Source organism: Furipterus horrens, unplaced genomic scaffold (genome assembly GCF_987537825.1).
Source record: "Furipterus horrens unplaced genomic scaffold, mFurHor1.1.pri manual_scaffold_7, whole genome shotgun sequence".
NCBI lineage: Eukaryota > Metazoa > Chordata > Mammalia > Chiroptera > Furipteridae > Furipterus > Furipterus horrens.
The window spans coordinates 116,574,952-116,597,960 of record NW_028327177.1 but is presented as its reverse complement, the minus strand read 5'-3'; the positions used below and the strand labels follow the sequence as shown (position 1 = coordinate 116,597,960).

General features: G+C 38.0%; 1 protein-coding gene across 1 annotated transcript in view; it reads right to left on the bottom strand.

The window, feature by feature from the left end:
- Positions 1-485: 485 nt before the first annotated feature.
- The window catches only part of PIK3R4 (phosphoinositide-3-kinase regulatory subunit 4), a 58,014-nt gene continuing 35,490 nt past the window's right edge, over positions 486-23,009 (bottom strand). Inside the window, exons 10-19 of the mRNA XM_090284349.1 lie at positions 22,786-22,973; positions 21,811-22,021; positions 19,372-19,537; positions 9,781-9,945; positions 6,915-7,126; positions 5,188-5,319; positions 2,940-3,040; positions 2,239-2,327; positions 1,827-1,935; positions 486-1,050 (exon numbers count right to left, since the gene is read on the bottom strand). Coding sequence (XP_090140475.1) covers positions 880-1,050; positions 1,827-1,935; positions 2,239-2,327; positions 2,940-3,040; positions 5,188-5,319; positions 6,915-7,126; positions 9,781-9,945; positions 19,372-19,537; positions 21,811-22,021; positions 22,786-22,973 — 1,544 coding nt within the window. The 3' untranslated portion in view covers positions 486-879. The remainder of the gene's footprint in view (positions 1,051-1,826; positions 1,936-2,238; positions 2,328-2,939; positions 3,041-5,187; positions 5,320-6,914; positions 7,127-9,780; positions 9,946-19,371; positions 19,538-21,810; positions 22,022-22,785; positions 22,974-23,009) is intronic.

Genomic DNA, 23,009 nt, shown 5'->3' with positions numbered 1-23,009 from the left:
GTTCGTGTATGAACAATAACAACCTTGAAGGGTATATTTTATTGGGAAAGGCCAATTTCAGTTTTTTAAAAATATAAATTTTGGCATGTTAACAGCTTAATCCTTCTTATTTTTCTTCCTTTTTCATGCATTTAATAAATAATCTACACTGGATAAAAACAAGCTGTTGGGCCAAGTTTTAGAATTTATAGTAGAGCCTATAAAAACAGTAATGACGGCTAAAAAGAGCCACATTTCTCTAACACTGATACGTAGGAGATAAATTCTATCATATTAAATAACTAAAAAGGGCAGACTATAAGATACATGGTAAGATTAGAACAAAGAGCATAATACTGACAGTCCAGAGATTTCAGTGGAAGGCCCACTTCCATCACTGATTCTTTGTGACAGAATCCATTTCTTCAGAACAAATGCTGCTAGAGGGTTTATTCTTCTGCTAAAATTTACTGTTAGAAACACCAGCAAAAGACAAATGCAAACCCTCAAGATGCTTGAATACAGTTTATTGGCTGCTTTGAATAGCATTTTTAATAGCAAAAATGTGTTAACATTATAATAGCTTACAACCATCTTTTTTCAATACAAAGTAAAGTGAGATCATATAAGTCTTAGCATTTTAAATTCTTCACCTCTGTGATATATACAATAAAAAGTCCCAGAAACTGTCTGGCTGATTCTCACAGAGGTATACACAAGTGTACTAGTCAAGTGCAATGTACTTTAACTACCTTGGGTGGGATTTATTTTATCATGAAACATTAATGTAGAGACATGATATTGAAAATTAAGCGAAGGGGTCAATTCTCACTTTTCTCTAAATATACCTTTTTACTTGAGTACAGTTTATTTATACAAATTATACAAATCACTAGGTTTTCATTTCCACACCTTAACAATCCCATCTCTGGAAGCAGTTACAATGAAGCCCTGGGTTGTCTGGAACGTGGCCACATCTGTGATGATGTCGTGATGTCCCACAGGCAGAGACTCAGGGCCCCTCCGAGGGGTGTCATCACTTGGTCCTACCTTCTGCTTATTCTGAATTTCCTGTTTCATGGTTAAAAGTCAAGGAGAAAGCCAGAAGTTAAAAGCCTGTACCACATTCTACCTGTTGTAAGTATTCTTGCTTTTGGGATAGCCTGCATGTTGCTGAAGCTAATTCCCCTTGGCGAAGCAGCCACGCTCCCACAGATACATGGTAATCTAGGCTTCCAGTCATCAGATTCCATGAGGAGCCACTTACAATTGTGTGAAACTTAGAAACAAGCTAATCTGTGCATATTACCTTTGGTCAAAGTCAAAAGGGTAAGTATATATTAAGAGGTATAAATAATCAGAATGTGGATGTAAATACAGATCAGATATTTAATATTTCTAAAGTTCATTATTATCTGTCATGAAGAAAGCATACTTTCATCTATTGGGCACTTACTTGGGCCCATTCAGGTATATTACCTCATTTGAAGTTTTTGTCTAACTCAAGAACACAGGCTTTAGAGTCCCAAGAGCCAGGTTTGAATCTCACCCTTGCTGATTACTAGCTGGATGATCTTAAAGGTACTTCCTTCTAAAGTTGTCCTATTATTTTCCTTAAGGACTGAGCAAGGTATAAAGTTCTTACTTCAAGTGGTACACTTATATGTGCATTTTTGATATGTTTATTATACCTTAATAAAAGTTAATTTTTTAAAATTCAAAGAAGTCAAGAGAAAATAAACATTTCTTAAACTTGAAGAAATACTGCCATTTATTATAATCAACTCAATGTTTATGAAGGCCATTGACACCTACAAAAGTTGAAGAAAAGACAAGACTGCTTATACCTGGACGACTTCGGTGCCTTCAATTATTTTCCTGTAGTAGGACACAGACGGAGAACTAGTACTTCCAGCAACAATATAGGACCTTTCTGGGTAAGCCAAGTCCCAAAACCTATGGAACAGGAATCAAATGGTGATATCTCTGAAGGAGGAGGGAAGGAACTAGTAATCACTGGCTTACATTTATCAATGCGTAGCTTCTTTTGCATTAGGGAAAGAGATTTTGCTAAAACAGCATAAAATTAGTTACAAATGAAGTATTAACAGCTGTCCTTGCAAGATGTGGATGACTTTAAACATTACAATATTACTAATATGAATAATAAAGAACACAATAGTATTATTCGTAGTATCCTTCCACATTTTATTACCCCTTTTAACTGTTGCGTGAAGTATTCTTTACCAGATATTATACCTTATTTTCATGTCTGAGCCAGCTGCTAGCAGGATAGGATTTCCATCTGCAGGACTACAGTAGATACCATGAACACTGTGAGGAGAAGGCTTAAAAGAAATAAATGAGTCAAACAAAAGGTACCAGCGTATTCCATATATGATGGTGCCATTTCTAGAGATAATCAATTGTCAGTGGCGTTATGGGCACCTGGTTAACGGAAGAAATGAGAGACTGGTTTTGTACGTCTTATGTATTTCTTTCCTTGGGACTTTACAATGCATTTGCTTTGTATCATTCTAAATGAAGAGGCAAAGACTCTTCAGCTTCCTAAAATTTTCTATTCTGGATGAAAAGGACCTCAACAAGAGGAGAAAAAGTTTTCTGCCTTTCTTAGCAACATTAACAATTAAGAACAAAAGTGTATGCAAGAGTATCATGTTCCATTTTTTTTAAATGATCTTAACACCAACCTGGGCCTTACCTATTTAACTGGGGTTCTAAAGAGAGATTATAAACTTGATGGAGCTAGCACCCCAAACACCCCATGAGCAGACACTAGTCAGTCTAAGGAAATGGGAGCTCCCCCGTGGCAATGGCCACCTAATACTTAATTGAAAACATAACCAAAACATCCAACAGATACCATGTTTGGAAGTGTCTGAAGGAACTTGGGATGTGGGAAATTATATCAGCCTTTATAATAAAAACTGGAGTCAAACCTGTAACTCAGAAAGTGGTGGTGCACTGCTGGCCCAGAGAGTGAGTCTTCTGTCACCGGTCTCCATGTCCCACATGGACACTTCATTGTTGCCCTGAACAGCTAAGGGAAATAAAGGCCACAGCTGTCACTCAGATGAGAGCTCTGTACTCACATCTCGGTAGGTAATCCAAGTCAGCCTGTACCCATTTCCATTTTTTCCCATCCCGCAAAAAACTGCTCGCCGGTAGCTTTAAATGACATTGTGACCCTGTCACACCACGTTGGAGTGCAAAATCAAGATGTTTTTAATAGCCTACCAGTAAGTCATTACTGGTGTCCAACCAAGTGAAAAGAATTAAGAGGTGGAAAGTCTAATCATAAACAGATTCTTCCCTCGAGAAATCTACAGTCTAGAAGTAGAGAAAAAATATAAAGTATAAGACAACAGGAGCAAAAAGGGAGAATTTCGAAGTTCCACCTGAACTCAAGAAAGGAAAAGATCGCACCCAGTGGGTAAGAGTCAAGGTTGCCTCAGGGAGATGTTTGCACTAGGACTGAAAGAACAAGTAAAGCTGGACGGATACAGGTGTCAGGCAGGTCAGTCATTTCAGGCAGAAGGAATGGAATGAGCAAAACGCAAACAAAAATCTCTGCATATTTTGGGGAAGCATGAGTAGCTGGTCAGACTGAAGCACATTCTGACGAGGAGTGGGAAATGAAGGCAGAAAGTAGAAAGGAGGATGAAGAAAGATTACAGAAAAGGAAACTGCAGGCCCAAGAGGCAGACATTATTCCTTAGGCATTTTTGAGCAGGGGAAGTACCAATACCACAGGCTCATTGATAGTAACTGAACCACCAATATTTACTATGAGCTAGACCTTGTCCTAGGTACTGAGGGAAAAAAGGCAAACAATTCCAAGTAATTTTGTTTCATGGCACTTAGATACTAGTGGGGACAACACACTAAAAATACGCAAAACGCAAAGACCCTGAAGGAGAAATGCACTTTTCATTCAAGGGAAGAGCCAGGAAGCCGGTGTAGGTGGAGCAGACCGAGCATGGAGATTGGCAGAGGAAGGGCAGTAGTGCAGTCACTTATAAGGTTGGCCCCTATGAACCTTATCAATAGGCTCCTGTGACCTCTAGCTTCTAGATGATTTTGGCCTGTAGTAAGCTAAATGATCACCTCTCACCCCCACAGCAAAACAACCAAGTCCTCATCTCTGGAGCCTATGGATGTGACTTTTCAAATGTGATTAAGGACCTTAAGACAGGAAAGAGAAGTCTATCCTGGATGGTCCAAGCGAGCCCTAAATGCAAACACAAGTGTCCTCATAAGGGGCAGATGTGACAGCAGGAGGCGGTCTGACTACAAATCTTTGAGGATGGAAGAAGGGGTCATGAGCCCCAGCACTGCACACAGCTTTAGAAGCAGGAAAAGGCAAGGGGATGAACAGGAGAACCAAGCCAGTGATGTCCTTCAAATCAGGGAGGGGAAGTATTTCAGAAAGAGGAAGCAATCAACTGACCAGCTGATAAATAAGAGGCGGGCTGAGGAAGGGCCACTGAATGTGGCAACGTGGAGCTCTGACAGCAGCAGTGTACGAGATGGACCAAGTGACTGAGAAGGGACCAGAAAGAGCCTAGATTCAAGGGGACCAGTGAGGGAACTTAAGAATAACACAGCCTATATTTATCAAGTACTAATTCTGTCCCAAGCTATGTGCTTTATACGTGTTCTCAAATTCTTATAACTCTGCTAGGTCAATATTTTTAACCACATCTTGCAGATAAGGAAAGTGAGTTTCAAAGAACCACCCAAGTGTTCTGCCCATAAGTCTGTACAAGAAAATTTGATGCCCAATGAGGGGAGGGGAGGGAAAGGAAGCTTGCAAGAAACACAACAGAAACAGTTCAATAATAATTGGCAACTGACAAGGATGAGTCAAGGTTTCTAAGAGTTCTAGGAAGATGTGGCAGCTTTAAGTAAATATGGGATATAAGAGAAAGAAACAAATGGCAGAGGAAATGGTGGCAGACAGGACTGAAAGGTGATGTGGTGATTGATGAGATCATTTTTAAACATAGTAACTATGAAATGACAGTGAGATATCAATGGTGGGAGCTTCCATAATCAAAACAGAACAAAATCAAGCATTCTGTTCATATGTAAAATAAAAATTCTAATAAGAATACGTGTCTCGGCAGCAGGGTATTATGTACTAAGAAAGTCCCCCAACCTCTGAAAGCCGGCCCTCCAATTTACCTGCAGTCACCCAGGACTGATACAGAGGATGCATTGAGAGGCGTCTGATTCGAGCCCTGGAAGGGTGACAGTGACTGGAAATTGGCAATTGGAACCTCATGTCCCAGCAAGCCATGGTACCACTGCTTGTACCTTAAAGGAAAAAAAAAAAAAAAAAGGCCTAAAAGATTACCATCTAATGATTAAAGCATATCAGCCTACATTTACATAAATTGTAAAAAGCACTAGCTTGGTATGAACCTAAAAGACTTTGTTCTCAAAAAGGTGTCTCCCAGTTTCAAACAGCACCTTTAGCTATTAAATAACAAAGATATAACAGAAGTATCTAACAAATGTAAATTGAAGATGAATAATTCATTAATCACTGACACTGTCATTCATTGCCAAAGGCACCCACCAAAAACAAAAACAAATCTAGAGAAAATAGATACTGAATTTGATGCTCAAAACGTTCAAAAGCCCTAAATAACCAGAGGTTTAACTGGTATTCAGTGATCATTTTACCAGTCCCAAAGTGGCAAACAGCTTGTAGTTATCCTCAGATTTCATTCATTTCCATGTGCCATTTTCTATAAAACATTTTGGAAACAGGAATGGGTGTCCAATCATAGCAGAAACTGGAGTTAGTCCCTGCACATCTGCCCACAACTCAAATCCCACAGACAGAATGCCCCCATCGCAAAAGAAGAGTGTCTACCCTGACACTCAGCAGCTAGTTGTGCCAGAGGCACACAGCACATTCTTGTATTGGCCTCCAATTTCTTTTCTGGGGAAAAAGAGACAATAGGGTCCCTCTGTCACCCTGGCCCACTCTAGGACAATGGCTCAAACAGCCACAAGTGAAAGCTGGTCAGGATGCCTGAGAGCCATCTCTGCCATTCGCTAATATGCTAAGTGTTTAGTATCTACTCTTCTAGGCCTGGCGTTACATCTTCTGGTACCTGTGCAGATTTTTTACACAAAAGGCAGAAAAATAATGTCTTCTATATGAACTCTGTAAACAGTAATAAAAAGGCAGATATTTCACAATCATAAATGCAAGTTAAGGAAACAGAAAACCAAAATTTAAGCACTCTTCTGAAAAGAGTGCTGAGTGGGATAAAAAATAAGATGTCGTACCTTCTCAAGGAGCAGGTTCAAAGCTCTATGGAGGAAAAATCACATAGTACATCTCCAGCCTTTGAGGAAAAGGAGGTGGGAAGGACTAATGAGGCAAGAAATCACTGTTCAGCTTGCCTCCTGTGCCAGGCACAGGAACAGATCCTTTCACCTCATTAAACTGTCACAGCAGCCCTTGGAAGGGTTAGCCCCCGTCTGAAGATGAGGATACTGAAACTCAGAGGAGTTAAGTAGTGCCTGAGGTCATTGGAATTTATTTTATTTTATTTTATTTTATTTTATTGGAATTTAAAGGGAGTCTGCCCAAACTGAAATGCTCTCATTCATCACCCAGCCTGCTGCTTCCCTGGCAGGATGAGAGAATGCCAGCAAATCTGATCACTATAATGAGTATAAAGAGGCTCTTTTAAGAACAAAGAAAAAGGAAATTGTTTTATGCACTGGGATACTAATTTCCCTCTTTCAACTCTGTTTTGTAATGAATAAAAACTAAATTGCAAGTCATTATAACATAATTATGAAGAAAAATAAAAAAAGCTTTCATAAGAAGGCAATTCCACACATTAGTGGCATTCAGAACTTAGTCAATGATTTGAAAATAAGCTTACCAATGCAGAGCCAGCACTGGTGGATGTCCACAGCAAAGGAAGTTATGAGGCCTGACTTTAAATCATGCTTTAATGTCCATGCATTGCTTGAAGACCTGAGATCCCAGCCAACCAGAGAGCCATTCACAGTAGCATAAGCCAGGACAGACTGCGCCCCAGAGTTGAAGTGATGCATGTCCACGACACAGCCATCCTCCTTCTGGTCTAGAATTCTAAAAAAAATTCACAAAACAAAAGGCAAACTCTTTTCCAGTCAATGAAAACATATGACCAGTCTCCATTAAGATGAATTTATATTCTAATCATGGTCAAGAAATAAAAGCTCTGTGACCCATCAGGACAATGATAGCGAAGGCATTTCTTAAAGATTATCTTAAGCTTACAGAAGAGATGCAAAAATAGTACAACGAATTCCTATATATCCTTCACCCAGCCTCCCCTTTGTAAAACCTTACAAAACAAAAACATAGAACTTTTATCGAAACTAAGAAATTAATGTTGGTACAATACTAGTAAAGTACAGAACTTCTTAGGATTTCATCAGTTTCTCCTTCACCTGTTCCAGGATCCAAACCAAAATACCACATGGAATTTAGCTGTCACATCTCCTTAGTCTCCTTCAATTTGACAGTTCCTCAGTCTTTCATTTTCCCTCATGACCTTTTAGAAGTCTACTAGTGGGTTATTGTATAGAATGTCCCTCAATTTGGGTTTGCCTCCTGTGTTCTCACAAACTGACTGAGTTTATGCCTTACGGGGAAGGAGAGCACAGAAATGGCATGGCCTTCTCAGTGCACATCCAAGGGAGTGCCTGGTATCAGTATGTATTGTTGGTGATGTTAACCTTGATCACTGGTCTCAGGTGGCGTCTGCCAGGACTCTCCACTGTAACCTGCTTTTTTTCCATTGATAACTACTCACTATTTAGGGGACTTGCTTGTGGTGACTTTCTATTTCTCTCACTCCTTCTGCACTTATACATTAGAACTCTTCTATAAGAAAGAGTTGACACTTCTACATTAACTTACTTGTTCATTTACTTAGTTATATCAGTATGGAATCATGTGTATTTATTATTTGAGTTATTACCCAATTTACCTAATTTTCTAAATTTAGACATAGTAAAATTCACTTTCTGTGGTGTACAGTTCTTTGTGTATGTAGCCATCCTGTGCAAATATATGTGCAAAAAAAAAAATTTAATAGCAAATGAACAGCCATTTATCTTCTATCACAGAACATAGAAAACAATTTCACACCCCCAAAATTATCCTGTGCAGCCCTTTGTGGTCAACCCCTACCCCAACCTGTGGCAACCCACTGATCTGTTTCCCTCTGTATAATTTTGTTTTCCAGAAAGCCATATAATTGGAAATATACAATATATAGCCTTTTAGGTCTGACTTCTTTCATTAAAAAAATTTTTTTAAGGATTTTAAGATTCATTGATGTTGTTGAGTCAATACTTTACTCCTTTTTATTACTAAATAAAATAAAGGTAATAAAATAGCACTGACTCCTTTTGTATTCCTTTTTATGTACCAGTGCATTGTGTGGGTATAACTTTTTTTAAGCTTAGCATTATTAAACTAAAAAGGCCATCAAACTTACTGGCCAGCCTCTTTTATCAGTACATATCATGCTTTGGTACACACTGATTTCATTTTATCTCTGCAAATACTAATTTAATTTTATCTCTTAGATCAAGAGTCAATGCCCTGGCTGCTGTGGCTCAGTGGATTGAGTGTCAGCCTGCGAGCCAAGTGTCGCTGGTTCAATTCCCAGCTAGGGCACATGACTAGGTTGCACGTCAGGTCCCCAGTTGGGGGCGCGAGTGAGAGGCAACCACACAGTGATGTTTCTCTCCCTCTCTTTCTCCTTTCCCCTCTCTCTAAAAGTAAAATAAACAAATAATTTTAAAAAATCATAAACAAATAATAAAAACCTTGGTGACCCAACAAACATCTCTCTTTATGCCTTAACTACCCCGATGGCCATGACTTCTCATCCACTTTACTATAAGTGTCTGCTCATTCTGCTTTGTTCCCATGGGGTCCACCACCTCTGCCTGCAATGCCCAACTTTGCTGGGTAGCTTACATCTGGTCTCATTTTCAGGCCTTCTTTCCTATCTCTAAAAGCTGTCTCCCCCTTCTTGTGTAATATGGGGCATTATCACACTGCCCTGAAATCATCTGTTCACTGGTCTGTTTCTCCCACTAGACTGTAGTTCCTAAGAGAGCATAACAGTTTATCTTTGGAATCCTCAGTGTGTAGCACACTGGTCAGATGAAAAATTGTTCTGCTTTATCTTTAAGTGTCCTGCCTTGCAAGTGTTTAATCTATAGGCAACCACAATATGTAAGTAGTGAAGGAAATTCTTAAGTAAAACTACCCAGTATTTTGTTTTTAAATGATAAGCTAATCATCTGAAGAAAAGCTACACTCCACATTCCCATCAACTTCAGAGGTTTTAATGCCAAGTGACAAACTGCTGACAACGTTTGAGTTTTCTTTAATGAAGAACACTCATGTTCTCAAAATCAACCAGCCAGAGTTCTGCTTTTAGTTGAGACAGAAATTGTAACTGATAATTAGATTATTCAGACACATTCCAGACTGGGATGAGCCCCAAGTTCAAAGTTGCCTTTCTGATCTTTTGACAAATTGGAAGAAATAAAACATGCATAGTTTTCTAAAACTAATTACATGGGATAGATTTGAGTTGGATACACAGCTTATTTCATGTGCTTAATAAAAGAAGTGTAATGCAGTAAGCCCTAAATTGATTCAAACTACATTGGGGAGGGAGGATTAAATTACCCCAGTGCACTAAACGCAGTTTAAAAACCACAAAAGATAGATACCTGCTTTGTAGAGGATGAATTTTCGGAGACTTGGGCAGCTTAGAAGCCTCGATTCCAAGAAGTTGGACAGCGCCATTATCAGATGCTATGGCCAAGTAGTGAGAACCCTGACAGAATGTGAGAGTCTTGACACGTCCTCCAATACGGCTATAAGTAAGAATAGATCTGCACAAAAATAAGATTGCATTGCTGAAAGGCCACCAGAACACAGTTATTGCTGTTATTAAATAAATATCCACATGACTTAACAAAAAAAAAATTACTACTTTGAGGTCCATTACATCTCCCTAATCTCATAACAAAAATAAAAGCTCCCCTCAGAAGCACTGGTACAAAACTGCCTTTTCTTCTGATATTTGCAAGTGGCCATCTTCACACACGTTTCCCATCACAGAAAGACTGTCCGTCCTCCTTTCCAACTGTGACTCACGTACTTGTGGTCCTGATCCAGTTCTCCTTCCGCTCCTCCAATACCTTGAAGCCTGCTCATACACCCTTCACTTACTCTATAATCCCTAATGCAGCCTGGCACAGCAGGAAAACAACTGGCCTGGAAGCAAAGAGCTGAGTCCCACTACTAACTACCTGTACGATCTTGGCTCAAGCCACTTAACCTCCTCTGTTTCTCAGTTTACTCATCTACAAAACAAGGCCGACCCAGTTACCTAACTGGGACACAGTGAAACTCTAATAAACTATAAAATAGTTAGAAATGCAAAATATTATTGTCACATTCAGTCTCTCCCACACACGTGCTGACCTCTCCAGCCATCTGTCCTCCTTCCTTATATTTCCTGCCAAAGTTCTTGAAGACCTGACCCATACAGACTGCCTCCTGTTGTTACCAACTCCCTCCTCCATTACCTGGCACAGAGGTTGTGATACTCACCCTTCTAAGGAGCCATACTCTAAAAGGTCACCAGCCCCTAATCACCAAATTTATTAACCTCTATATTTTGTAATTTATTTCATTTTACTATACAAGTTAATACATATTAAATGTACAAAAATTACTGAAATACAGAAAAGAATATAGAAAAGTAAAAACAATTATAATTCTACCACCCAGAGAAATGGACTATTAACATTTTGTTATATATCCTTTCAAATGGTGTTCTATGCATACTATAAGGTATTCATATTTGCTTTTTAAATACAGTTGCATTTTACATTTTTATTAATCATGTCTCTCCAGTTCACTTTTTCTTAACACAGCTTTGTTGAGATGTAATTCACATACCATAAAGTATAACTAAAGTGTGCAATTCAGCAATTTTTAGTATATTAACAGAATTCTGCATAGATCATCCATATCTAATTCCAGAATATTTTCATCATTCCTAAGAAACCCCAAAAGAAAGCCACCTCACATACCCACTAGCATTCACTCCCCTTTTTCTCCTCCCTCTGAAATTTTCTATGAATTTGCCTATTTTGAATATTTCATATAAATGCAATCATACGTTATGTGGCCTTTTGGATGTTTTTTTAAAGATTTTATTTATTTTGAGAGAGAGGGGAAGGGAGGGAGAAAGAGAGGGAGAGAAATACCGATGTGAGAAACATTGATCAGTTGTCTCTCGCACACGCCTGGACTGGGACTAAACCAGCAAAATCAGGCATGTTCCCTGACAGGGAATTGAACCAGCGACTTTTTGCTTTGCAGGATGACGTCCAATCAACTGAGCCACACTGGCCAGGGCCATTATGTAGCCTTTTGTATCTGGCTTTTTTCACTTAGCTTAATGTTGTCAAAGGTTCACCCATTCCTTTTTACGGCCAAGTTACTATCCCTTTGTATGGATGTAGTAGTACCACATTTTGTTTATCCACTCATCAGCTGAAGAATATTTGGGTAGCTTCCACTTTTAGCTACTATGAATAATGCTACTACAAACATTTGTGTATAAGTCGTCGTGTGGATACATATCGCAAACCAGAACCTACAAGGGCCCACCAGTATGGCAGAAGAATAAAAAGAGCCATGGACAGGTAATGGGAGGGATGGAAATGGAGTATGCTCAGTATCTCACACTTGTTCTCATTCTCTCTCTCCCTTACCCCCTCCTCTCTCCAGTGTGTCTCTGTTCACTGCTCCCTCCTCTGTACTATTTTGTCATGTAAATTACATATTTACATAAGCCCATGAACTTTTATAATTTTTCCTTATAGGTTATCTTTTAAATCAGACAGCAGGTAAAAATAGTTGCAAAAAAGTTTATACTGTCATACTTATTTATGTATATACCTTTAGCAGTGCTCTTTATTTCTTCATGTGAATTCAAGTTACTGTCTTGTGTCCTTTCCTTTCAACACAAAAGACTCCTTTTAGAAAAAATTTGCTAGCAATAAATTCCCTGTTTTATTTATCTTGGAATGTCTTCATTTTTTTTTCTTTTGCTGGATACAGAATTAGTAGTTGACAGTCTTTTTCTTTCAGTACTTGGAATACAGAATACCACTGACTTCCAGTTTCCACCATTTCTGATGAAATGTCAGCTGTTAACCTTACTGAAAGTATCTTGTACATGATGAGTCATTTTTACTGCTTTCAAGATTCTTGTTTTTCAATGGTTTGCTTATCATGTGTCTGGTATGGCTCTCTTTGATTTTCATCCTACCTGGATTTCATTGAGCTTCTTAGATATGCAGATGAACACTTTCCATCAAACCTAGGGAGTTTTCAGCCATATTTCTTCAAATATTCTTTCTGTTCCATTTTCTCTCTGCCTTTTGGGACTCTTATTATGCACATGTTGACACACTTGATAGTGTTCCATAGATCTGTGAGGCTCTGTTCATTTTTCTTTATCCTTCTTTAGTTTTTGTACATCTGACTAGACATCAACTAATGTATCTTGAAGTCCTCATTATTTTTCTTGCCAGTTGAAATCTGGTATGAAGCCTCTTGAGTGAATTTTTCATTTCAGTTATACTTTTCAACTCCAGAACTTCCATTTATCATTTCTATCCCATTATGCATATTATTTGGTGAGACATTTTTTTTATCCTTTCTTTTCAATTCTTTTTTTTTTTTTTTCTTTTTTTCTTCATTGTGTGGTTGCCTCTCACTCGCGCCCCCAACTGGGGACCTGACGTGCAACCTAGTAATGTGACCTGACTGGGAATCGAACCAGCGACACTTGGCTCACAGGCCGACGCTCAATCCACTGAGCCACAGCAGCCAGGGTCCGTTCAATTCTTAATGCAAGGTTTCTTTTAATTCTTTGAACATATTTCAATACCTAATTTAAATTCTTTATATAGTAAATCCAATGTCTGGTATTACTGAGGTATGGTTTCCACTGACTACTTTTATTTTTTCCTGTGTATAGGCCATATTTTTCTGTTTATTTGCCTTGCTTGTAATTTTTTTTGTTCAAAACTGGACATTCTAATTAATATGTACCAACTTTGGAAATAAAATTCCAATGTTGTTGCTATTTATTTCATAACTTTCCTGAACTAAGTCTATAAAGTCTGTATTCTTTCTAATGTGTGGTCGGTCTCTGAAGTGTTTGTTCAGATAGCTTGGTTGTCAGTTAATGACTGACTGGACAGATGTTTCCTTGCATGCCTTGTACTGAGTGTTCCTTTCTTGAGGCTGTGTCTGTGTTGTGGCACAACTTCAACAAAGCAGTTTACAACTCTGTCTTATCCCTCATTTCCTGCTTGCAAAGAGTCTCCAGTTCAACCCGAGGTGAGAACGCAGGGTCTTCTCAGTTCTTTCTTACACATGTGCAGAACTCTGCATGTGCACATGGCCTTATAGACAACCATGAATACATCGAAATTTTCAAAGGCCCCTATTCATCTCATTCCCAAGTTCTTTTAAGTTTTTTGTCAGCCTCTTGTTAGCTACAACTGGTAATGCCTCCTCAAGCAGATGCAATGCTAAACGAAAAGCACTGATAATTTCAACAAATATCCTGTGGATGGAGTTTTTCTTAAAGAAGATGGTACAGGTTCGAACAAATAAAGATACACCTGGAGAATGGAGGTTTTCAGCAAGCTGTTGGAAAGGTCAAATAGTGACCATTCCCTGGAAATGGGGCTTTCAGGGACTTCCAAGGCCTTGTTACCTCTTGCATGGCTATGAAACCGCTTGTTTTCATGACTACTGTAGTTGTAGCACTGTTAGTTTTCAAAAGCGACTGCAGAGCTTGGTAGAGGGGGATGAAATTTGGGACCACATGACTCAACTGTTCTGAGAATCAGCTGTTTCTTCTTAAAAGTCTGGATTGATGCAGGACGTTGGTTAATTTACAGAATTCTGAAAAAGTTGATTTTGATAGTTTCTGCCAGTGTACTCGTTTTTTGTGTAGAAGCAGATTTTTGGAAGTCCTCACTGTCACTCCAAAAATAGAAACCCTACATGTTCTTAAACCTACATTTTTATATTTCATATGAAAAATTTATTTCCGCAGTTTTATACTTACACCATCACTTATTTACCCAATTTCACTCTTACTCCTAAACCTATTATTATAAAGAAAGATAATCTCAACAGCCTTAAAACTAAATTCCTGAGTTTGTTCTTAGTTATTTCCTTAGGATATGGACATCATAAAGGTTTGTGACATATACTGTCAAAAAGCCCTTCACGGATGATGATGAATGTATCAACTATATTCCCCCAAAGGCACTGTAGGAGAATGCCCAAAGGCTCTACTACGTTTTCATGCCACTTGCTTTGTGATTGCACTAGAGAGTTGCCTATAAGTCCTTTTCTTAACACTCTCTGTTGCAGTCTAATATAGCTTAAATGGTTTCTTCTCTCTCCTTTTCTAACCCCTCTCTTCCCATTCTCAAAACTCAATTTCCTAAGACTCAGATCTCAGGCCTTCTCAGGTCTTTATAACCCTTTATACTCCCTTTTCTTCAGAGCAGACGTTCAACCCAAAAACTTCACCTTTAAACACTAATAGTGACTCTTAATACATGTAACCCTAAAGCTGGTAATTTTCTTGCACACCCCTCAATTGTTTCAATTCTTCATTGGGCCAAAACTCTACTTAGATGTTTTAACATCAAATGCAGTAAGTACCAAATGCACCAATCTCCCCCAAATTGAGAAGCTAAATGAGTAAAAAATAAGGAAGAAGCATATACGGAAAATATAATCTAGAATATAGTAAACTATTAAGTTGAAAAATCTACATGAAAGTTTAAAAAAACAGCAATTTTTCAAGAAGCAGTCCTCAAGGGACAACTAAAAGTATTACTCCAATAAAAAAGAAAAAAATGGCAGAGCCTAGATCCAGGTGGCTTAAATCACCAATCAAAATTCCATTAGAATGTTAGGAGTGGGAACTGGGTAGTCATACAGCCAACATAATACATAGTGGAAAAGTCTCAGGAGTCAGAATGTACCAGTAGCAATTCCTAAGAAAACACATCAGTTTTACTGCTCTATCCCAGCCATCAGCTGTTTCCCACTTAGTTCTGGCAATAATAATGCCCTCCTTCTGCCCTCATCAGTTCAAGAAGACATATGATGAAAGTAACCCATTCTATTCCCTTCCACTCTTCCCCACCCCGGACCTGGAACAAAGCACCTCCAAGCCAAGGCCTATTGCACTCAACGAGAGCAGGTGTTAGTGGCGAAGCAAGAGAAGAGATGCATCCAGGGGAAATCCAATCTCCTAATCATCATACAAACTTCTCTAAGACTGTACAGTCAACTAAGTTGCCACATTTCCTCCTGGGAAAGCACTGTCTGAAATGTGACACTTAGATATCACTGTGTAAATATGACACTGACTCTGAGACAAAAATCCTTTGGGAATTAACAAGTGAAGTTCTGCACAGCTAACAAACGATTCCAACTTCTTATTTGAGAAGTACTCATGTCAATTAAACATCCTCCTAAATAAAAGGTACAATGAATGCAAATGGTGATGATAATAACAAAGACCATTTGGAAAGTAATTATTGGAAGAGACGTTTAAAATACTTATAAAAATGCTAATAATGGTGGGGAAAATATTTTTAAAACAACTGTAAGCAGGGAGAAGGCAGGGAAGGAATATGAGGGGAACATTCTGGTGTGATGCTTATGTTCTGCATCTTTAGAGCAGTATGAGTTGCATGAGAATATTTGTTAAAACTCGTGGAATGGTTCACTTAAGATCTGTGTACTTCATAACTTGAATTTTAGGCCAGAGAGAGAGAGAGAGAACTATAAACAAATATTGAGCTCCAGTTTAATGGTACACATGCTGATTTTTAGGGGAAGTATACTAATATCTACAACTTTGAAAACATTTTAAAAAGAGGAATTGACAGGAAACTATTAATTACAGAATCTGTGTGACAAGTATATGGATGTTCACTGTGAGACTCTGAACTTTTCTTGTAGGTTTGAAAATTTCATAATAAAATGTTGACAAAAATTGCTACACAGAGCCAGGATTCTTTTATTGTTTTCTGATTTATGTTCTAACCAATGCAAACCAGAAGAGACTGAATATGGAAATAATTAAGCATGATGTAAAAATACAGAGCTCTTAAAAAAAAAGTAAACGGCACAAAATTGTATCAGATTAGTAAGGAGTAAACTTTTAGTTATCAGAGATATTTTCCTGTTTGATTGTTTTATGGCAAAATATGGTCAATGAAATGATAACAAGGAGACCACCAGAAATTTCCCACATCACTTTAGGAACATGAGATTCAAATTTAATTTCTACTAGTTTTCTTTTCAGACAAGGACCAAACTAGGCAAATAATATGAATATGGCAGAATTGTTGGAAATGGAAGAACTGGGGGGAGGAGGTGGGGTGGTAAACAGACTGCTGATCAAGTAAGGACATAACTATAAATTAGTACAAATCTGAAATACTTCTTATAATCACACTTACCAAGATCACATCGTGTAAATGGTAATGGAAAAAAAAACAATAAAAAAAAACTATTATTTAAAAAGCAACAGTCAGCCTCAGTGAGCACCCAGCCCCCGTACCTCTTGCTAAGTGGCTGAGGCCCAGCACTAGTAGCAGCCAGCCTAGATTCACAGCTTGGCTTTGCCTGGGAATCTCGAAGGCCAGCACAAGTAGCAGCCATCTCAGATTGCTTTACAGCTCAGACAGGGTGGCCCTGGGCAAAACACAGATGGAAGCTGTCCTAGGTCTGCACCACCCGGGAAACCTCAGGGCCTACGCACCCAGTGGATAGCTATAGACCACGTCAGAGCCCTACCACCCTGCCCCTGCACAGCTGATCCTCCATGGAGGGTGGAGGTTGGTGGTCAGTGGTCACAGCCAGTCCTTGCAGCTGGGTAATCCCCTCCCACTGACCTACCAACACACATGAAAGGCACACCTCGAGTACTCAGTTTGGATGATAGGGGAGGTTATGCCACTGGACCCTACAGGACACCTACTACATTAAGCCACTCTACCAAGCCAGAGAATTATAGCAGCCCTTTCTAATGCATAGAAACAAACACAAGGAGGCTGCCAAAATGAGCAAATGGTCCAAATGGAAGAAGAGATCAAAACTCCAGAAAAAGAACTAAACGAAATGGAAATAAGCACTCTATCAGATGCAGAGTTCAAAACACTGGTTATAATGATCCTCAAGGAACTTAATGAGGGCCCCAACAGCATATGAAGAATATACTTATTGAAATAAAGAACAATTTACAGGGAAACAACAGTAGAGTAGGTGAAGCAGAGAATCAAATCAATGACTTGGAACATAAGGAAGCCAAAAAACAACCAATCAGAACAAGAAAAAAGAATACAAAAAAATGAAGATAGTGTAAGCAGCCTCTAGGACAATTTCAAGAAATAAAACATTCGCATAATAGGGGTGCCAGAAGAAGAGAAAGATCAAGAAACTGGAAATCTATTTGAAAATATAATGAAAGAAAACTTCCCTGATTTGATTAAGGAAATAGATGTGCAAGTCCAGGAAGCACAGGGAGTCCCAAACAAGATGGCTGCAAACAGGCCCATTCCAAGACACATAATAATTAAAATGCCAAGGTTGAAGATAAAGAGAGAATCTTAAAAGCAGCAAAAGAAAAGCAGTTGGTTACCTACAGGGGAGTTCCCATAAGACTGTCAGATGATTTCTCAAAGAAACTTTGCAGGATAGAAGGAATTGGCAAGAAATATTCAGTGATGAAAAGCAGGGACCTACAGCCAAGATTGCTCTACTCAGCAAAGCTATCATTTAGAATCTAAGGGTATATAAAGAGCTTCTCAGACAAGAAAAAACTAAAGGAGTTCATCACCACCAAACCATTATTATATGAAATGTTAAAGGGACTTATTTAAGAAAAAAATCAAAACTATGAACAATAAAATGACAATAAATATATATCTATCAACAAATGAATCTAAAAAACAAACCAAGCAAACAAGAACAGAGACAGAATCATGGAAGCAGAGAGCGTTTTGATGGCTGCCAGATGGGAGGGCATGTGGGGGAATGGGTGAAGGGGATTAAGAAGCACAAACAGGTAGTTACAGAATAGCCATGAGGATGTAAAGTACAGTATAGGAAATGGAGTAGCCAAAGAACTTATCCACATGACCCATGGACATGAACAATGATGTGGGGATTGCCTGAGGGAATGGGGGGTGCTGGGTGGAGGAGGACAATGGGGGAAATATTGGGACAACTGTAATAGCATAATCAATAAAATGTAATTTAAAAAGAAAAAATAAACTATTAAATAATAAATAACAGAAAAATATCACATCATGCATATATAAAGTTTTTGGTATTTCGAGTCATAGATTATGTCCATTTTGACCACAATAGTGAAGCAATGGTAGTATGTGCTTTCCTTGTATAGCTAGACGTTCCATCATTTCTTTTACTTTTCTCTTATGCATTCTCCATCTAACCCATTCAGCAAATCAGGTTGGCTCTACTACCAAAATATATCCAGAATCTGATCATTTCCCAATACCTCCAGCCCTTGCTTCAATAATATAAAGGCCTAACAACTTCTGTCCAGTCCCTCTTCAGTCTATTATCAACAATCTAACTCAGACCATGTCTCTCCTCTGCTTGGAACCCTCCACAGGCTACCCACCTCCCTCAGAGTAGAAGTCAAAGTCCTTTACAACAGCCTATATAATCTGGCCCCTCATGTTTCTCCTTCTTGTCCACTCTTCTCCAGCCACACAGATCTTCCTGTTGTTCCTCAAACATGCTGAATACCTCCCTACCTTGGGGCCTTTAAAATTCCTATTTCCTCTGCCTGGAATGCTCTTCCCCAAGATAGCCACATGGCTCTCTTCTTTACCTTTTTCAGGTCCTTCCTCAAATGATATTCTCTCTCTGATATATTCTCTGGCCAGTCTATTTAAAATTCTACCCTACTACAGCCCTACTGCATTCCCTATCTCTCTTTCTTGCTATATTTTTCCCCATAACATTTTACCCTCTAACATAATGTGTTTTATTTATACTGTTTATTGTCTATCACCTCCCATAGAAAAGATATTTTCTTCTAATTAGCATTGCTATATCCCCAGCACCTACGACAATGCCTGTCACACACAATATAAGCAATCAATAAATAATGTGTTAACTGAATGAATGAATTGACCCTCCTAAGCATATTTTACCTGGTAGTAGTGGTCTTCCCCTCCATCTTTTGACTGTTCCAGATTTTCACTGTACCATCATTTGAACATGTTGCAAAGAGTGAATGTTCATCAGAGACTCTAATTCGATTCACAGCAGATTTGTGTTCATGGAGATGTGCAACTAGTAGCCCTTTAGGACGCCACCCTACAAAAAAGCAGGGTGTCTTAAACTATACTTTATAAAAACAAGCTTTCCCTCACCACCACCACCACCACCTATAATCACCAATGACCAGCATGAGGATAATGGTAAGAACTACACAAAAAGTACCAATAGACAGCCAATACAGAGTGGTCTACTGGACCATGACAGATACTATTACCTGTCAGGACAACCAAGATAGCAATTAAGTGTTGCTCAAATAGCTTTAGAAAGACCTGAGTCCTTCTTTAGTGTCGGAGGAGACACAATAGTCACTTGCTACCCAGGAATAAACCCCTGACTACTTGCTCAGTAGCAGGAGGTAATGACTACCCTGACCTAGAGAAACTGGATGCTAGGAAGAAAGCCTGAGCCTAAAAGTCTCAAAGACCCAGATCCAACATACCATAAACGTCTGGCCTGAGTGTACTTATTCAATCTCTATGAGCTTCAGTTTCCTCAAATGTAAAATGAGGGAAATGTTACTTAAACCAAAAGGTAACTATGTGGATAAATGAGATGTATAAGAGTCTAACATTGTCCCAGGTCCATGGTAAACACCCAATGTTGATTTCCTCTTTACCTGCAATCATTTATTCTATGGTATCAATATGTTAGTATAAATGATATTATAAATTACAGCCTCAGAATGCTAATGGATTTTCTAGTACTTTATGACATCTATACCCTTTTATTATATACTTCCTCTAGGAAATTATAAATTCCCTGAAGCCAAGAGACCAAGTCTTATCTATTCTGAATCATTCACAATATCTAGCACATAACTGTCTTTAAGGTTTTAGAAATAAAATTCTATATTAAGTATAACATTTAATCATATTTAATATTAATCAATTTTAAAATAAAACAAAACAGAAAGCTATGCTGAAGATCATACCATATTAGGAGTTAGCACTATGCCTAATTAAGTAACTGTAATGTTACTTTAGGATTAAATTTTTTTTACCAAGAAACAAAAATGAAATCAATACTACTTCCAAACCTGGCTTACTCTAAGATAAAAAATACAATGTGTCCCTTTGGATTTCTAACCCACATGTTTGGGAAGAACAGCTGGAGATGATTTTTAAGGAGGATATGCTGGATTTGAAAATGATCAGAAACACTTTGCCATTAATTCTAGATAATCTCCCAAGCTAGGTTGAACATTTCTCTCTAGAGAAAATCAATTTCGCACAACCACTGAAGGGTAGAAAGAAAAAAAATTAAGAACCCAACAGTCATTGCACATTTCTTGAACCACAGAAATTGATACCTTTTCTGTGATTACTATACAATATGTATAGCTCCACTTAAATATAAAATGCCACTTAAAAAGACAGATTCTATCAAAGTAAAGTAGAGAGTTTGTGGTCAACTTTTTTTAAAGCAGGATTGATAAATAATATTGAACTATATTACAGAAACAACTTAAATATTCCAGAATATTTATTTTGATAAGAAAATTTATGTGACTTGACATGCCACTTACCACTTAATATTTTCTAAATCTTTAAATCATTTATCTTTACCAGCATTTTCCCTGAGTTCACAATAGAAGTCCATGGAAATTCACATAATTAAAAAATCTCTATACATAAGCACATTATGCATTTCTCCTCATTTTTTTAAGATTGATTTTTATTGTTAAAATCTACACATAGAAATTCATTAAATATTTTTCAAAATATGCAAATCTAATATCAAAGACTAGCTCTACCACATTAAACTGGGAAAGTCTGTCAACATAGCTGAGCCACATTTTCATCTGAAAGACCTCTAAATTTCTTTTAAATCTCAGAATATAGGAGTGTTTCCACAAAATCTTAATGTTGATAATTATTGAATGGTGGGGATATCGGCAACTCTGATCTCTTTTCAAAGTATCCATAATTTTCTAATTTTTAAAAATTTTAAAAAAAAACAATTTAAGATGTTAAACCCTTCAGTAATTAAAAGCTGAAGTTTACTCCAAGAAGTCTGACGACAGTCATTGAGAAAGTGGCATGACATTAAAGCAGCAGGTGGAAACCTTACATGATAAATAGGGAAAATGGACCAGACAGGCTATAATATAAGTACCCTAAACAAGACACTGCAAGTTGCCCCTACAGCTAAGAAGATCAAACTCCACAAATAATGACTTCTTCCTCTAGGCTTCCAAAGCAATGGTTTGTTCTTACTCCCTTTGCCTGGTAGTCAATTATCAGTACCCTGTATTAGATTCTAGGCTTCAGCACAGGCTGAAATACAACTCCCTTGCAATGGCATTGTACCAGGTGGTGGTGGTTTACTCTCCCACTCGGCGTTTTCCATCATCTGCTTAGCTATCCTCTCAGCATTACACTGCTCCCGCTTCTGTTGTATGAGTTGCTGAAGCTCAGTTTTACAAGTTGTGATCCGAATCTGGTAGGTGGACGGTAAAATTGCGCTACTTAAAACCTGTATTGTTGGTTTTCTACTTTGAACATTTGTCACTTCTGGAACCTGCAAAACAAATAGAATTACAGGTACTTATATCATAACCAAAGCATAATTGATAATAAAAATGTACCTATGTTCCCTTTATTCATTATATCAGCTTTTTCTCCTTATTAATGTACCAATTTTTAAATCCATGTTTTCAATAAAAACCTAGTTAAAATGAAGTTTAACCACAAATATTACATTTCCAAACTTCTACATTAAAAAAAAAATTAGTGCAGCAGTAATATTAAATAAGAATCCTCGTTAAGTTAAGTGAAAAGAAGAAACAGAATTTTATCAGTCTGTTCAGTTAGTATTTTCATTTAAAATATGACTGGCTAGGGAAGAGTTACCTTAAACTAGAAACTTTCTTCAAATACATCAAAATCATCATGACATTTCACACATGGCAAACTTGGGACTCTCCTTCCCAGAAGTATTTTTGTTATTTTACAGATAAAACTATATTATAGTACAGAAAGAATAAAAGGAGATTTAAAAGATTCACTGCAGACTAATTATAATCACAGTTCAAAATGATGTCTTCAATCCACAACCTCAGATCACTTTATTAATGAGTACTCTAAAACAAGACCTTTCTAATGCGTTCTGTAACAAGATTTCCCCTTGGCTATAAAATTAAACATAAACCTGTCTTAAAAAGAAACATCTCCTAGAGGACAAATCACTATATTGATTTTTCCAGTAGGGTACACAGTCTTTAAACATCCAAAATAGAATGGGACTGAAAGACAAAAGGAGGACTATTGCCTAGGTGACAGTACCTGTGGAGATGTTGACAAGGGGACACAAATGCCAGCAGAGGACTCAGAACGAGGAGGCTTCCCAGTCTGAAGCACCTCTGGTTCACTCCCTTTCGGTAGGGCCTGTGGGATGCTCGGTGGATCCAATGATCCAAACATGCTTTTCCATTCTTCATTTACATTTGAGTCTTGTTTCACATGTTTTCTAGCTATGAAAACAGATTCGGATTAGACTGAAGGAAGCC